Source organism: Pleuronectes platessa, chromosome 7, assembly GCF_947347685.1.
Source record: "Pleuronectes platessa chromosome 7, fPlePla1.1, whole genome shotgun sequence".
Taxonomy (NCBI): Eukaryota; Metazoa; Chordata; class Actinopteri; order Pleuronectiformes; family Pleuronectidae; genus Pleuronectes; species Pleuronectes platessa.
The window spans coordinates 4,573,137-4,590,511 of NC_070632.1; the positions used below are offsets into that span (position 1 = coordinate 4,573,137).

The following is a 17,375-nucleotide window of genomic DNA, read 5'->3' on the forward strand; positions in this document are numbered from 1 at the left end:
ACGTAGACTTTACTTTCATTGACCTGATTTAGGGTCGATATTAACAATGAGCTTCTTCTCCTCCAATGAGGTTTTGTGCACCGACTCACAAAGAGCACATACACACACACGATCAGTGACACACACCTGCACAGACAAAGAGTTGTTGTCTGATAGAAACAAATTAATTTATAGACAAACTCAAAGGCTGATGGGGAATATTGTGCTGGATTGTGTTCATGTCTGATAATAGAAAAAAGAAAATACACAAAAGCATGAATTACTCTGCTTTACAAATGCTAACAAAATCTGGTTCATATATGTCATGTATTTGTATTTAACTCCATTAAAATGTACACACCTGACGCACATGTATACTGAACCTGCCTGAAGGCTTTTGTGTCTCACAACACAAAACTCTCAAATGACAAACATGCACCTGAGGCAAAAAACAGACGACTCCATTCCTCCGTGTTCTCTCTCTCCTCGGGGGGGGGAGGACGACTTTGAGTGAACGCATGTGTGTATTAAACAAAGTGAAGAGTGAGCACAACCAGTTTAAAACCATGACTCTGCATTATTCAGAACCGAGTTATAGATTATGGAGCATACAGTGCCTTGCATAAGTATTCACCCCCCTTGGACTTTTTCCCATTATGTACTGTTACTAACTGGAATTCAAATAGACTTAAATAAACTTTTTCCCGTTTGATCAACAAAACATGCATAGTACTTTGGAGGTGCAAAATAAATTTTATTGTGACACAAACAATAATGAGAACAAAAAAGTTGACATCTGTTGGGTGCATAAGTATTCACCCCCCTGTCTCAATACTTGGTAGAACCCTCTTTCGCTGCAATTACAGCTGCAAGTCTTTTGGGGTATGTCTCTACCAGCTTTGCACATCTAGAGATGGAAAGGTTTGTCCATTCTTCTTGGCAAAAAAGATGAAGCTCAGTCAGATTGGATGGAGACCGTCTGTGAACCGCAATCTTCAAGTCTTGCCATAGATTCTCTATTGGATTGAGGTCTGGGCTTTGACTGGGCCATTTTAAGACATTAACATTCTTTAATCCAAACCATTCCTTTGTAGCTCTGGCTGTATGTTTAGGGTCATTGTCCTGCTGGAAGATGAACCTCCGCCCCAGTCTCAAGTCTTTTGCAGACTGCATCAGATTTTCTTCAAGGATTTCCCTGTATTTGGCTCCATCCATCTTTCCCTCTATTCTGACCAGTTTCCCTGTACCTGCTGAAGAGAAGCATCCCCACAGCATGATGCTACCACCACCATGTTTCACTGTTGGGATGGTGTGCTCAGGGTGATGGGCAGTGTTGGGTTTTCGCCACACATAGCGTTTTGCATTGAGGCCAACAAGTTCAATTTTGGTCTCATCTGACCAGAGCACCTTCTTCCACATGTTTGCTGTGTCTCCCACATGGCTTCTGGCAAACTCCAAACGGGATTTTTTATGGATCCCTTTCAACAATGGCTTTCTTCTTGCCACTCTTCCATAAAGGCCAGATTTGTGGAGTAGACGACTAATAGTTGTCCTGTGGACAGATTCTCCCACCTCAGCTGTGGATCTCTGCAACTCCTCCAGAGTAACCATGGGCCTCCTGGTTGCTTCTCTGATTCATTTTCTCCTTGTCCGACTCTTCAGTTTGGGTGGACGGCCTCCTCTTGGTAGGTTTGCGGTTCTGCCATATTCTTTCCATTTTCTTATGATGGATTTTATGGTGCTCAGAGAGATGTTCAAAGCTCTGGATATTTTTTTATAACCTAACCCTGCTTCATATTTCTCCACAACTTTATCCCTGACCTGTTTGGTGAGCTCCTTGGTCTTCATGATGCTGTTTGTTCAGTAATGATCTCCAACAAACTGAGTCCGTCACAGAACAGGTGTATTTATACTGAGATTAAATTGCAGACAGGTGGACCCTATTTACTAATTATGTGACTTGCAAATGTGACTTGTGAATGCAATTGGTCGCACCAGATCTTTGTTAGGGGTTCCACAGTAAAGGGGGTGAATACATATGCACTCAACACTTTTCAGATTTTTATTTGTAAATAATTGTGAAATCCATGTAATATTTCCCCCCACTTCCAAATGATGCACTATTTTGTGTTGGTCCATTACATAAACTCACGATGAAATACATTTTAATCTGTGGTTTTACCATGACAAAATGTAGAAAAGTCCAAAGGGGGTGAATACTTATGCAAGGCACTGTATGTACGCTTTGAGCAGCAGGTCCCTGGTTCGATTCCCAAATGAATCAAGATAATCTATCATCCTTTCTCCATTAAACACTCTATAGAGCCGAGGACACTTACACTAATAATGTCATATGTTGTGTTGTGGGTGTCTCCATCACATTTAAATGATTTCATACAATCTGCAAACGAGCAGTTAGAAAGATGTAACTGTAATTTTCCATTTGTCCCTTCAACCTTCCTGCATGATTTCTCTCCCCCTCCCCCCCCTCGTGTCGCTCCCTCTCTCTCTCCCGTCCCGTCGCTCTCCCCACTGACCACATGGTGTTTTAATTAACTCGTGTGCCGTGTCGGAGCCAGAAGGAGCAGGGAGCGCTCACCGGGTGCGACTCCACCGTCACAGTGAAGCACCACCCGGGGGCGGTGGGACATTTAAGGTCCTCGTCTCTGAGTCTTAAAAAAGGAGAGAGAATAGAAAGAGGGACTTGTTCACCTGCTTCAAAGGAGGAACACGTTAAATAAAAACGTGGTTTATTGAAAGAGGGGCTGATGAGCAATGAGAGGAAAACGTGTTCTGGTGACAGTCGCCCCCCCGAGGCTGCGTTCAGGTGACGCTCACTTGCAAACGTTTTTTTTTTCTTCCTCGACTCTCCGGAGTTTCCTCTCTGGACGTCTCACTCTGACCCTCTCTCCCTCCGTCTCCCCGACTGTCGTCTCTCCTTCTCTTCCTCCCTCTGACAGCGTAATTAACAGGACTGTGGGGTGCACCGTGTATTACCCGAGGAGCGATGTGACAATCACATTACTGGAGTCCATTAGGCAACAAGTACAACTCCCCCCCCGCTCGGCTCCCTGAGAGTGAATAATGTGACGGCGAAGGAAACGTTGAACCATCGAGTACAAACATCTGAGAACATGAAGATCAGCATGATGGAAATGTTGTTTTCAGAATTAAAGTAAAAAATAAAGGGAATTAGGGAGATTTCATTTGACGTGAAAAACAAAGCAAACAAAGAAATTATCTGGTAGGTCCCTTATTTACAACTAGATATATTATATTCAAACTATAATCAAATCGTATCCACTGGTTGAGACTAACTTCAATTAATATTTTGGGTTTTACTGTGAAATACATAGAGAGTTACAGTAATGTGTAAATGAGGGGAGTTTGAGTTCATTCAAACACAAAGCTTTATACATGAGACCTCAGAGAAGTCAGGGATCTTTGTGCTCTGGGTGGAATCAAACATTTTATTCATAATCACAAGTCCCATATTGAGACAGAGCTCAAGAAAAAATGAAACATCTGCTGTGAAGAGAAACAAATGAGACGATAAATCTTTTTTGGTTTGTAATTTTCTCTGTGTATCTGGTATTTTCTTCATTCTTCGTTAAAGGGTGGGGGGGGTTGGGGGGGGTTGTTGGAAATGTAATAAGAATAGGAACTGGGCTAGCTCTTAAAAATAATCTGCCTCAATTTCATAATTAATCTGAGCTGGGTTTTCACACAATTAGCACGTTAATTAACCCAAAACCGCCACCAGTGTGTGTGTGTGTGTGTGTGTGTGTGTGTATGTGTGTGTGTGTGTGTGTGTGTGCTGGGGGATCCAGGGATATAGAGCATATAGAAAGAGTGAGAGAGGAGCAGAGAGAATGATGAGTTATCTTTCAGACGAGGCGGAGGGAGGACAGGATGACTGGCAGGATGCTCGGGTGCTTTAGTAAAGAAGAAAGAAACTGCAGCTAAAGGACAGTAGAGAGTTTTTTTACATTTATGGTGGATGTGCACGTGTGAAAGTGCGTGTGGACCACCGGGGAAAGAAGGAAAAGTTACACCAGCTGTACTTTAGTTTCAATTCTCTCTTCTAATGTCTCCAGACATCACTAGATGACTCAGAGCAATGTCAGCACTCACACAAACAAACACACTGCCACACACAAACACACACACTACCACACACACCTCAGGGTCCATCAGTGACTCTGGGAATCGCCTGTCAGGTCTGGCGAAGGGCTAAGGGTGGGGGGGGGGGGGTTCGAGGTAAGCAAAGCGTTTGTTTTCCCAGTTCAACTCATGGATCCACCTCGTTTATCTCCATGAGGACAGAGATGCTGACACAGCAAATTGGTTGTGTTCGTTAAAGGACAGAATTATTTAAGCAATTCTGTATTTATCCTCCTTCAGGTACCAAGTATTAACTTTTTAAAACTCAGTGTTAAACGTGATGTTCTCTCAGTAAAGTGTTAAATCCCCCAGCAGCTGTTTCCAGGCGGCTGCAGGTCAGACAGAGCTCCGCCTGTCACCTGCCGCTCTCACAGGCTAAATCCAATGAGTTGGAACCACAGCAGCACAGATGTACCATTCTACCAAGAGGCAACAGGAATAGATGTGACCTTCGGAGTCACAACACACACAGACAGACACACACAGACACACACCAAGAGAAAGATGTGCGCCTCACTCACCGATCATGTGATTGGCGACGTGAATCTGGATCTCTCGCTCCGTCTCGAACGTCATTTGGCATTTAATACACTGATACGTCTTTTTCTGTCAAACACACACAAACGTAGAAAAACATTAGTTTCATCGTGTGTGAAAAATATTCTGCTGAATTGAATTTAAAAGAACACAAACACAACTTTGTGGAACCTGAAACAAAATCACATTACGAGCACATCAATCATCGATAATGATATTTATTAATTATTTAGCATAAAGTTATACATGTCACCCGGGCATTTTGGATCAATATATTATAAATAAAGAAGTGATGAGCTATCAGTGGGTTGTTTTTATTGGACAGACAAATGTAAAACTATTTAAAGATTATTAAATATAAAGAAGTGAATTTGAGCAAAAGTGGTTATTTCCTTTATTTATACCAACAACATATGATACTTCTCCAACAGGTCTCACACTAATCAAGCAACACATAAAACTCGTGACATACACACACACACACACAAAAACACACACACACACCCACAGGTAAGTGTGCACGCTCACACAGGTAGGACCTCTGCAGAGAGAGAGAGAGAGACAGAAATGAATAAGTCAGAGCATATAAAAGATAAAGATAAGAAGCTATGAAACCGAAACAAGGAATGATGAAAAGAAGACGAGAAAAAAAGAAAGAGATAAAGGAAGAGTCAGAGAAACAAGGTGAGAGAGGGAGAGAGAGAGAGAGAGAGAGGAGGCTCTGCTTATCCATTCATAGCACACAGCGATCACTCATGCACTAACACATACAAAATACACAAAGGCCCCAATTCTACCATCTCTGTGCTTCTTCAGCCTGCTAGACTGTACGCACACGCACACACACACACACACACACACACACACACACACACACACACACAGAGACACACAAATCCTACTTTGTCTTCTTTGTGCTGTTAGACTAAGCAGAAACAAAGGTGCAGGTAAGACAGAGGGTCCCTGGAAACACCTCCAACACACACACACGTATGCTTGCATGAAAGTACACACCCTCACTCACACACACACACACACACAGACAGACACACACACACGCGGCAGGTCCCGGGGAGTCTGACTGTCAATATCAAGTAGAGCGAACAGCTCCCACAATGCCTCAGCACGCCCCAGCCGCAGGACCCAGTGGGGCTCAGCTGACACACACCGTCATACACACAAGCACACGTAAGCAAGCTGCAGACACAAAAGCAGCAGCATGCATCAAGTCTTCACACACACAGACACACACACAGACACACACACACACACACACACACACACAGACACACACGCACAGGCTTGTCTCCATGACTTCAGAGGAGATTACATTGTCTGATAGTCTTTTCCTGAAGTCTAACTCTCACCTTCACTGGAACTTAAACATGACTTCATCTAAAAATGTAATGATTTACATTATGAGATCATCACCTGTCAACACTGTGAGTCCCTGCATGTATCCACCCCCCCCCACCCCCCCCCACCCCACTCCCCATCCCCCTTAAGAGGATGTGTGGTATATGTGATTGACGGATGGAGCTTTTTGTCGGTTTAAACAGATTCAGGTCCCCACAACATGAGACACACACACACACACACGAGTAAACACAAACACACACATCCAGCAATCGAACAGTCAGCAGGATTTTTGAGAATCTTGCATTCCTGAAAATGTCTCCATCTGTTAAATGTTGTGACTTTTAAATGCAACACTGCCAACACTGCCTGTCTGTTGGCCTGTCTGTCTGTCTGTCTGTTGGCCTGTCTGTTGGCCCGTCTATCTGTTGGCCTGTCTGTCTGTCTGTCTGTCTGTTTGTCTGTCTGTCTGATGTCTGCATCGATTCTCATGAATTGAGAATTTCGTCTTAAATCTTTCAGTGGATCCAGATGAATGGAACCAGTTTGTTGTTTTCTCACTTTCTTTAACAGGTTGGGTGTTAACCACAGTATGAAACCTTCCAGTTCTGTTGTGTAAGGCCTCGTCTACCACCACATATAATATCTGATTGGAGATATTAATACTTTTAATCCAAACACTCTTTTTCAGTTTCATTAGATCAGTTGGTTTCTCAGCGATGAATCGAGCGACAGCAAAGACTTAGTTTGAGATGTTTTCAGTAGAATCAGATAAAGTAATCCCTCTCTCTCTCTCCGCTCCGTCTCACCTTCGGTACGGGTGAAGCCTCGGACTTCTTCCCTGTGGCGCTGGTCTCGGGGCTGACCTCGGGGTGATCCGTCTGGACGTGGCTCTCCAGGTCGTCCAAGGTTTCAAACTTCACTCCACACTCTGGACACCTCAGCCCGACCATGGCCTTCTCCCCCTGCATGTCCCCGGCAGCTCCTCCCTGGTTCGGACTCTGGCCGTTCGTGCCCCTGATTTGATTGAGCATTTGTTTTAGTTTTGACTTTTTGTAATGTGTGCCTAGATGATAATATGTCCAGATTAACACCTCCCATCATCCTCAGGGTTTATACGGAGGCTTCCTACCTGTTCATGCAGCCTGCACAGAGGCCATAAGGCAGCCCGTTGACATCCAGCTTCACCAGCTCCCCTTTGTTCTTGAACTCCTTTAGGCAAAAGGCGCATTTATACAGCTTGTGCTGCTGCAGCTGCCCGTTAGGGGATGAAGAGGCCGAGCCGTTCCCTCCTCCTACTCCCGCTATACCTCCTCCTGTCCCGTTTCCACCACCTCCTCCAAGCGTGGAGCCACTGGAAAGCTTCTGCATGTGGAAGGTGCCGTGGATCTTCAGCTCCAGGGTGGAGGTGACAGTCTGCATGCAGACGACACAGCGGAAGCCGGTGAGGGAGTTCCGAAGGTCAGGATGCATCTGGCAATGCTCTATGAACTCCTCCTCACTCTGCAGGGGCATCTTACAGATTCGACAGGTTCCTGTGTCCAGGCTCTTACTGTGGGTCACCTGGAGGGGGGGGGGGCACACACAGGAATCATCAATATGAAACGACAGGTAATAATAAAAAGGTCTCTTATCAAAGCATAGAAAGAAGAATAAACAGGAAGCCCTTATTTTATTATCGTTGTCATTAATCATTGATTCATCAATTAAATGTTGGTGCTGTAAATATATTAGTCTGTCACCGAATCTTAGGCTGCATTACACAATACTCTCTATTTAAATTTTCAAACATTTTTCCCGAAGTGTGTTGTGCAACCTAAATTGCGTCTCTGAGGACAATTTAAAAATGTTCAGATCCAAATTTCAAAGCAGCCAAAGAAGTTTCAGGATCAAAAGACAGAAAACAACAAAACAACACAAGAGAAAAAACAAAAGCTTTTGTTTTTCCACCGTGTGAAGCATCTGCACATTTCTCTCTCTCTCCCTCTCTACACCTTTCTCTCTCTACCTCTCTCTCTCTCTCTACCTCTCTCTCTATCTCTCTCTCTCTCTCTACACCTTTCTCTCTCTACCTCTCTCTCTACCTCTACCTCTCTCTCTATCTCTCTATCTCTCTCTCTCTCTCTACCTCTCCATCTCTCTACCTCTCTCTCTCCCTCTCCCTCTCTCCCCCTCCCTCTCTCCCTCTCTCCCTCTCTCACCTTGTGCTCGGTGAGGGTCAGCAGCGAGGGGAAGCGCTCGCCGCAGATCGGGCACATGTAGTGTTTGGCCGGGCCGCGGTGCGTCTGGGCGTGCTCACGCAGGCCGCTCTCAGAGAAGAAGGTTCTGGAACACACGTTGCACTTGTGGTTCCCTTTGATGAAGTCCGCCTTCTTCTTTCGAGAACCTGGGACAAAGTATTGAAGTTTGGTTTTTTAACCGTCAATAGAGATGTAATAACAATAATAATCATGGGACAAACTGCAAACTGGAGGAAGGTGTTTACTGGCGTCGTCGTCTCCCGGCCGGATGTTGTGGTCACGCAGCCGGTGGTTCTGCAGGAGCGACTCCATCGTGTACGCCGCTCCGCAGATGTCACAGGCGTACATGGGCTCCGAGTTGTCCAGCTCCTCCTCCCCCCCGCTCGCCTCGTGGCTGTTCACCGCGTCTCCTCCCTGGGTGGCTCCTCCGCTCTTCAGCACCATGTTCTGCAGGTCGGCTTGTTCCGCAGCCACCGTTCCCCTCTCAACTCCTCCTGCGCCTCCGTTGCCTCCACTGACTCCTCCTCCTCCTCCTCCTCCACCTCCTCGCTTGGAGGACTGTGCCAGGCCGTTGGGCGTCCCGTTCTGGCTGCTGCTGCTCCCCGTGCCGCCTCCGTTGCCGGTGATGGTGCCACCCTCGAAGATGCAGTGCTTCTCCCTCAGGTGTCTCTCCAGCAGGGAGATGGCGTGGAACGCTTTGCCGCAGAAGCGACAGGTGAACTTCTTGCTGTGCGTGGTGATGTGACACTGGAGCTCCACCTCGGTCCCAAAGGTCTCCCCGCAGAAGATGCACTTTCGGGGTTTGAGTCCTGAGAGACAAACATCTAGGATCAAGATTCAAATGAACGCTGCACAATCTGTTTCTTTTGTTTTCTATGGTAAGTCTCAATTCTACTTCTATTCATCAAACTTTGCCACGATCCAGAGAGAGGTGTACTGTACCTGCTCCAAGCCCCCCCGGGAGGCCTGACCTCTGACCCAGGTGGTTATGCTTGACGTGGATCTGAAGATCGGACTCTTTCCTGAAGTCCCAGGCACAGGCCGTGCAGCGGAACAGCTTCTTCTCATTGCTGTGCTTCACGGCCAGATGCACCTGGAAGACAGGGAAAGAAGCAATTCAAGATAATTAACTCACGTTTCCAAACCATCTACCAAACCAGTTTCTTGTATCCTGTATTCTTGGTAAAAACATTTAAATGTGATTCACCTGTATGGAGACCTTGGAGTCAAAGACCTCCTGGCAGAGCGTGCAGTGATAGAGCACAAACGTGTGCATGTCCAGCAGGTGCTTCTGCAGGTCATCGACCGAGGAAAACTGTTTATCACAGCTCTCGCACACGTACTGGGTGGATGTGGTGGTGTAGTGCACCGTCAGGTGCTGAAGCAATGCATCCTGGGATTCAAAGTCCTCCTTGTTGCACTGGGGGCAGGACTGGCGCCGCAGCAGCATTTCCAGGTGTGACTTCAGGTGGGCCTGGAAACCATCGAAGCTGGAGAAGCGCAGGTCACACTGGTTGCACGGGTAGTCCCCGTTGCTCCCCATGGAGGGGGTGGAGTCCCCCCCCAGTCTGTGGCGCTTCGGGGAGGAGATCTCCACATCCGAGGAGGCGGGGCTCAAGTCTGCGACCTTCGCCTGCCGCTTGTTGTTAGCCAGCGGGATGTTCTTGTGGTTCTCCTTTATGTGCTTGGTGAGCTTGAGCAGCGAGCCGAAGATGGGAGAATTGGTGCAGTAGGGGCAGGAGTACACCTGAACATGGACAACAGATAATTACTTTCTTTAAGATTATTGTACGTTGACATTTATTTGTTACTTCTGAGAGGGAAGGAGAAAAGAGGAGATATTAAGAAAGGATGACAGAGGAAGAAAAGAGGCAAAGGCCATAAATTACAATCATCAACTTTGAAAGATCACGTAAAATGTGTCTTATTGATATTTGGAGACAAAGTTTATGAGAACAGAGAAATCCTATGTAAAATATGCAAATAAAATAAAAAATAAATTCTTTTTTTTGTCAATATAATTGTTTCCCAGCACCGGTGGCGAAAAACCAGGAAATGAACTTCAGACTGGTGCAGCAGCTCCATTTCATTCTCCTCTCCTCAACTCTGATCCACAGGTCGATGTGTATTAACCAAACCAGCTCTCACCTCCATGAAGGACTGAGACGCCGCCTGCAGGACGGGGGACTCCAGTTTGGCCACGGATCCTCCAGACCCTCCTCCGCCCCCCATGGCCGAGGAGCAGTGCGTCTGCTGGATGTGCTCCGTCAGGGACGACTCGGTCAGGAAGCCCATGGAGCACTGGTTGCAGAAGAAGGCGTGGTTCCCCTCTGGGATGGAAGAGGGGAGTTAGATGGTTCCCTGATGGACGCTCACATTCTGTCGAGGAGGAGAAGGAACTTACCTAAAGTGGTGGATCCTGCCACGATGCCCCCGGGCAGGCAGTGGGACACTCGGATGTGCTCCTGCAGGGAGTTGATGTCTCCGAACATGTCGGGACAGTAGTTGCAGTGGAACGCTGTGACGTTGGTGAACTGCAGCAGAGGAAAAGCTGCCGGCGCCGAGTTGACGTTTCCGCTGCTGGCCCGGTGAGCCTTGCGCACATGCTCGTTGAGATTGTAGAGCGTCGGCAGCGTGTCCAGGCAGAGCTGACACGTGTGGCTCTGCTGAGGCTTATCTGCATGGATGGTCTTCAGATGGATCTCCAGCACCGCCAGACTGTGGAAGTCTCTTTTCGAGCAGTAAGGGCAGGAGTACGTCAACTTGCTCCAACTCCCTCCTCCGCCTGTAGAGATGAAGAACTGTTTAGAAGAAACACAGAGACGTGTATGAACTGGTTTAACTCTGTAGATGAGTGACTGTCCCACCTCCAGCTCGATGAAGCAGGCTTATCCCAATCTCCTCCACCGTGTCGGCGCCTCTTCTCCGCCCCCGCTCGCTGCCCTGGATGGGTTTCAGCGTCGAGTCGGGGGTGGAGCCTCTCTCCAGGCTGGCGCTGGAGTCTGGAGTGGCCGAGCTCATCGAGGCCACGCTGCCCAGCGCCGGGTCGGGACTGGCAGCGCTGTGATTGGAGGAGTCCGGCTGGCGATGGCTGTCCAGGTGGCAGTAGACGTCCTCCACAGACGGGAACTGCTCGGAACACACCGGACATCTGGGGAAACGGAGCGTTTAGGTTCACATACAACGTTTTATATGAATTAAAAATCAGTGGTTTGATAAAGAGGAGAAGCTCGGCAGTACTTGTGTTTGCGGTTGGCGTGCTGCGTCTCGATATGTGTGAGGAGAGAAGCCTCGTCCAGGAAGATCTCCGGACAGTGGATGCATTGCAGGTCGGCTCGGTCCGACAGCTGGGGGTGTCGGGTCAGGACGTGTTTCTCCAGCTCGTCCGTCTGGCTGAACGTCTCCTCGCAGTAATCACACATGTACAGGTCCTGGTCCAGGTCGATGTCCACGCCTCCCTTCTTGCCTCCGTCCCTCTCGCTCCTCAGTGCCAGGTGCTCTCTGTTCTTGCGGTGAGCCTGAGGAAACAGTCAGGAAGCTGTTGTAGAACACGAAAGGTTTTCATATGATGGCAGTGAGCTGTGTTTCCTCTGAATCCACTCACCTGCATGTGGCTCTGCAGCGAGGAGGTGGAGGAGAAGCCGCGCTTGCACACACTGCACTTGAAAGGTTTGCTGGAGCTGAAGGTTTGAGTAAGAAAAATGAAAATTAGTAAGAAATCAGACCCAGAAAAATCAAGCAAGACAGTTTTAAGATCAGATTTGATGGCGATGAGATGAGAGGCAGGGACCTGTGGGTCTTGAGGTGGATCTTCAGGTGGTCGGAGCGAGAGAACGCAGCTTCACACTCCTGACAACTGTACTTCTTGTCTCCTGCAGACACACAGAGGCGGCAGCGGCAGAGAAGAGCTTAATCAGGGATAGAACACATATCCGACACGGCTAGAACCCACAGATCAAAACTCACACGACTCATTCTGAGGTTTGGTGATACAACAACATGGAGTCTCTACTGAATAAGAACAATCTGGATGTGAATGCATCATCATTTTCAAACATTTTAGTTTTAGCCTGACTATGATGCAGCCACAGATGTGTTTTCAAACTAAAACAGGGCAAGCAGCTGTTTTCAAACTTATCTGGAATAGTTTCTACGTCAATATATATATACTGATAAACTGAACCATGGTTGTGTGCATGAAGTGTTGTTACCTGTGTGGAGTTTGACGTGTCGGTCTCTGCTCCTCTTGTGTTTGAACAGGCGGCTGCAGAAGGTGCACTTGAACGGCAGCTTGTCGCTGTGGATCTGCTCGTGGCGCTTCAGGTAGCTCAGGCGACTGCGGGGAGGGGGGGGGGGGGAACACTTGTTATGATGCAATTATTACTATTTTTTTATTTTATTTCAGTTTTAAAGGGTGATATAACCGAAAGAAAAACATTCTAATCTGGTCACTTTACAGGAACACGTAGGAACAAAGTCGTGTGGAAAATGACTTCATGGTGTGTGTGTGTGTGTGTGTGTGTGTGTGTGTGTGACAGCTGTTCTTAAAGTGGGTCTCCAGTTCCCTCCCTGGAGACGCTCATGAGAAATGTATTCACCTCGTTCCATTCAGGGTTTGCCTCGGTGGCCCATTCTACCACGGCAGTATTCAGAATACCGTTTATTTATGTACTTATTGATATTCATGAGAGGAATGAAACTTAACAGTCAACCATGACACCGGTGTTAGTGAGTACGACACAAAGTGCGTGTCAGTGCACTGAGTGTGAGTTTGTTATACCTGAAGGACTTGTCACAGAACTGGCAGGGGTACGGCAGTCCGGCGCCTCCTTCCTCCTCGCCCCCGGTGGCCATGCCGAGGTCGCAGCAGCCGTCGGGCATCTGAGAGGGCGAGGCCACGTCTTTGCTGGAGGGTGAGGACGGCACCCAGGAAAGTCCTGCTGGGTCGTCATCCCCGTCTGAGGAGAGAGGGAGGCAGACATGGTAAATATAAAAAAGGGATGTATTCGAATCGTCTGCAGGCAAATGGATGAGGAACACACAGATGTGGTTTGTTTGTGAGCAGCTGCAGGTTTTTTTAAAAGGAGACAGGTGAGTGCAGGAAGACAAACTGAGGGTAAAACCTGCAGCATTACAATGATTAAGAAGTTACACGGCTCCTGGAAGGTAAGAGGAGAGAGAGGCGGCCTGTGGGAGTTCAAATGGGAGAAGGAAGAGGATATATACAGAAAAACAAACACATTTATCCTGGTTCCACCCAAGAAGACGGAGGAAGGCAGAGATAAAGAGAGAGTAGAACAGAAGAGAGAGAGAGAGAGAGAGAGAGAGAGAGAGAGAGAGAGAGAGAGAGAGAGAGAGAGAGAGAGAGAGACTCCGGTAGCAGCAACATCTAAATAGAAAGCTCCAAGAACTATGTATCCCCGGCGGAGCCCAGAAATAAGGACAGAGTGTATTTTCTCTCCGTTCATCCTCCCTCTGCAGCCATCCCTCGCTCCATCCCTCCCCTCCCTCCATCCCTCCCCGAGGACCATAGATCCGCCTCATCATATTTTCATTAGGGCCCAGGCAGATTGAAATGTTGGAAAAGCGATTAGGAGATGTGGAGAGCGGAGCGGAAAGATGGCGATATTCACTCCCTTTATCTGTCAAACATAGGAGATTATGCATTGCTCTTTTCCTTCCTCCTCCCCCCCCCCCCCTTTCTCTCCCTCTCTTTTTTCTTTCCTCCTACTGTGTAGTCTGGCACAGAGGCGACAGAAAGGCCACGACTCCTTTAATAGACCCTTCAGAATGGATTGGAGGCGACAAAGGAGGGGGCTGAATAATGCTTGATATTGTTCTGTCCGTCTTTGTGCTCCTCTGTGAAGCGGCACGGTGAGGCCATTTAGCGTTTGCCGGGGAAATGTAAAGGCGAGAGGAGTCAAGAGGAAAGGGGGGGGGGGGGCTGGGGGGGGTTCTTCTTTTGCTTTTATCTGATATCTATATCAACCGGAGGAGGAGCGAGACGGCACGAGGAGCAGGGAGAGTTGGAGGTGACCTGAGCCAACACATGAGCAACAGACATGTGTCCAGAAGAGAAGCTTCTCCGGGTAATTTTAGAAACCTTTTCCAAAGCACACAACGTTTTACCTCAGCCAACTCCGACAATCCTTCCCGTGTGTGTGTGTGTGTGTGTGTGGTAGTATACCGCCTCGCAGAGAGGGGGTGGAAACAGATTCTTGTGATGAATCGATCACCAGGAAGATGTAGGCACTGGGACGAGCAAATAGAACTCTGCAGGGGGGTTTGGTTTAAAAAAAAAAAAACACACACACACACACACACACAACGTAAAAGCATGAATTATCAATTTGACTGAAAGCAAGTAGGGAAATAAAGAGGCTTGAAAAAATATAAGGAATAGAGATATCAACATGGAGCCCCAAACAGTAAGAGATGGAGAGAGAGAGAGAGAGAGAGAGAGAGAGATATGGAGGAGAAGCAGATTGAAACCAATAGGATGTGGTTGAACCCTCGTCTGTGGTCGCTCTGTGAAATCTAATGTGGGGTTTGACTCAATAGGATGAAGAAGGAACCATCACTCCACCACACCCAGTCGTCCAGTCCACTGGGGGAAGATGTCTTCAGACCAGGACCAGAGGAAGTGAGGTCAAACCTTCAAGACCTTCTGAGATGCAGCATATTAGTTTCTTTACTTTTTTATTGTTATTTGTTTTAAGTCAGTCCACAGTGAATAAACTGTTCTGTGCAGGGACATGACCCAAGAAAGAAAGCCATTACATCTTGGAGGATCCACATTGACCTTTTCAAATATTGATTTCTCAGATAATTGATGAAAATATCTCTGAGTGCAGTGTGCAGGTGAAAATCCAGATCTAGTGAATTTCAATCTGGTTTCAGAAGGGGACTCCCCATGTAAACACTCACATCCTCCATCAGAACTCATGTGTTTAAACTCTCCTCTGTCATAATTACCCTGAAACAAGCTGAAGCAGCTTTACAGAGAAACAGAAACACGTCTTTTATGTGCTACAGATTTTTCTGCCTCATAACATTTCTTCATCGTAAGAAAGAAATCATTTCTCTCCGTGGAAGTGTCATCTACACACGCCTGAATGCAATGGCACCAAACAGGAATCCAATAGTAAGTAGAGCATCTATATAAGACCTCTGTCCAGCGACCCACTGCTGTTCTCACAACAGGACACAAGTCTGTTTGTTTAGCCTGAGAAACAGATCACAGCCTCTCACCTTCTGTGTTCTACTCAAACCGAAAATGTTCAGTTGTGGAAAAAGAGACAGTGAAGAAGACACAGATTGAGTCAGTGCGAGAGGGAGAACTCCCTTTCTGAGGGAGGGGATGGAGGGGTGTTGAGAAAGAAGGGGAGGAGAGATTAGCGTCATTAAAGAGCCCTAATCCTCTGACTAGCGTGGCTGGCGCTAAAATGGAGGATCACACGGCTTTTTAACGGCGCCTTTGTCAGCCGGGCGCGAGGGGACCTGGCAAGACAAGGCCGGACGGCAAACTGGGAGAAGCTGGAGGATGGGGAGGGGGGGGGCGAGGAGAATTTCAATGAAAAGTTAAATTAGAGAAGAATCCTCGAGAGGAGAGGAGATGAGCAGGATGGATGAAGAGGGGGGGGTTGGAGGAAAAACAGAGGGGGAAAGACAAGTTGGGGGAAAAGAAAGGAGGAACAGGCAGGAGGAGCAGGCGGACGCCAGCACACGCTGTTCCTCCCCCCGTCTCCTCCTCCATTCTGTTCTTCTCCCGCGGACGGAAGACGAGCGGAGTACCACAGGGCCCCGACCGCTCCACTCCCTCTTTATCTCTCACTCTACAGTCTTCTCCTTTCCCGTCCATTCCCTCTACCCCTTCATCCCTCCCTCTGTCCCCAGCAGTCCCTCCACTCTTCTGTCTTCATCTCGCTTCCTCCACCTCCCTCCCTCCCTCGCTCCCTCCCTCCGTCAGCTTTCATGTTGTTACTCATTATAGCGCCGACGTCTCTCCCTCCGTCCCACTGTCTCTCTCCGACAGTTTTTCCCCTACTGATGTTGGCCTTCACCCCCGTGTCTGGGCCTGGACGGGACTGTAGGGGGGGAGAGGGGGGGGGGGGGGGTGGGAAGGGGAGGCCGCTCCAGATGGACGGACTCTGAACTCCAGAGGAGAGGAAAGAGACGGTGGGATGAAAGAGAAGACGGGAGAGGAGAGGAACGTAAGGTTTTGGGGAAAAGAAATTGAAACGACCAGAGAGGACTTAAACAGACCTGAAACAACACACACACAGAGAGACACACACACTCACACACAAACAACACACACACACTCCCTGCGTCTCTCTCTAATAGGCCCGACAGTGTGGCATCGTGTGGAGGACGCAGCCTTGGTGAAACACTCTAATGAAGAGACACACACGCTGATCAATCTCTCTTTATGTTTCTGTCTCCCCCGTCTTCTCTCCCCCGTCTTCTCTCCCCCGGCCTCTCAGACTCCCTCACTTTGTCATGACGCTCACACTGAGGGGGAAACGTATCAAAGCACACGACTTTACAAGAAACTGCTCCGAATAAATAAAACTTATTTTAAATCTGTAGCTTCAGCGATATTCAAAATGTTGCCTTTCCCAAATTCTGTGTTGTGTGCGTGAAGCGACAAACTGGAGCTGAGGCCTCGACGCCCAGGAACACGAGTTCAATTAGCTCGCTCCGGATAACAGCGCCGGCTAAACGCCCGAGACGGAGAAACACAATCTCTCCGTCTCTCGCTCGTCTGTGGCTTTGATGTCTGAATTAAAGCGGCTCAGCTGATCGCAGCTCGAGGAGCGTTCGGGCTCCCAGAGCAGCGAGAGGCAAACCGACGCTCAGACACACACAGGGAACACGCGGTAACACAATAACACACAACACGACGGGTTTCAACGTGAAGGTAATTCAATATTAAGTGTGATTTCATACACGTGTCAAACATGGCAACACAAAAAATATGTTGTAATGGGATTCAGTTCCGGGAAAACATGTATTTCTGGGAACATCCGAGGCTAAACGAGTGTGTTCTGCTGTGTACCTGCTCTAATCCACCTTTCAGCCTCTCTTTCTCCCCCC

General features: G+C 47.9%; 1 protein-coding gene across 1 annotated transcript in view; it reads right to left on the reverse strand.

Annotated features, from left to right (window-relative positions):
* The window catches only part of znf423 (zinc finger protein 423), a gene marked incomplete at its 5' end in the record, with an annotated part of 70,137 nt that extends 57,525 nt beyond the window's left edge, over window positions 1–12,612 (reverse strand). Inside the window, 15 exon segments of the mRNA XM_053427678.1 lie at window positions 4,665–4,749; window positions 6,846–7,053; window positions 7,169–7,599; window positions 8,238–8,422; window positions 8,522–8,764; window positions 8,819–9,085; window positions 9,219–9,369; window positions 9,484–10,023; window positions 10,425–10,606; window positions 10,681–11,061; window positions 11,144–11,427; window positions 11,517–11,794; window positions 11,881–11,956; window positions 12,067–12,148; window positions 12,488–12,612. Of these exon segments, the coding sequence (XP_053283653.1) occupies window positions 4,665–4,749; window positions 6,846–7,053; window positions 7,169–7,599; window positions 8,238–8,422; window positions 8,522–8,764; window positions 8,819–9,085; window positions 9,219–9,369; window positions 9,484–10,023; window positions 10,425–10,606; window positions 10,681–11,061; window positions 11,144–11,427; window positions 11,517–11,794; window positions 11,881–11,956; window positions 12,067–12,148; window positions 12,488–12,612 (3,518 nt within the window).
* Between the last annotated feature and the right edge of the window lie 4,763 nt (window positions 12,613–17,375).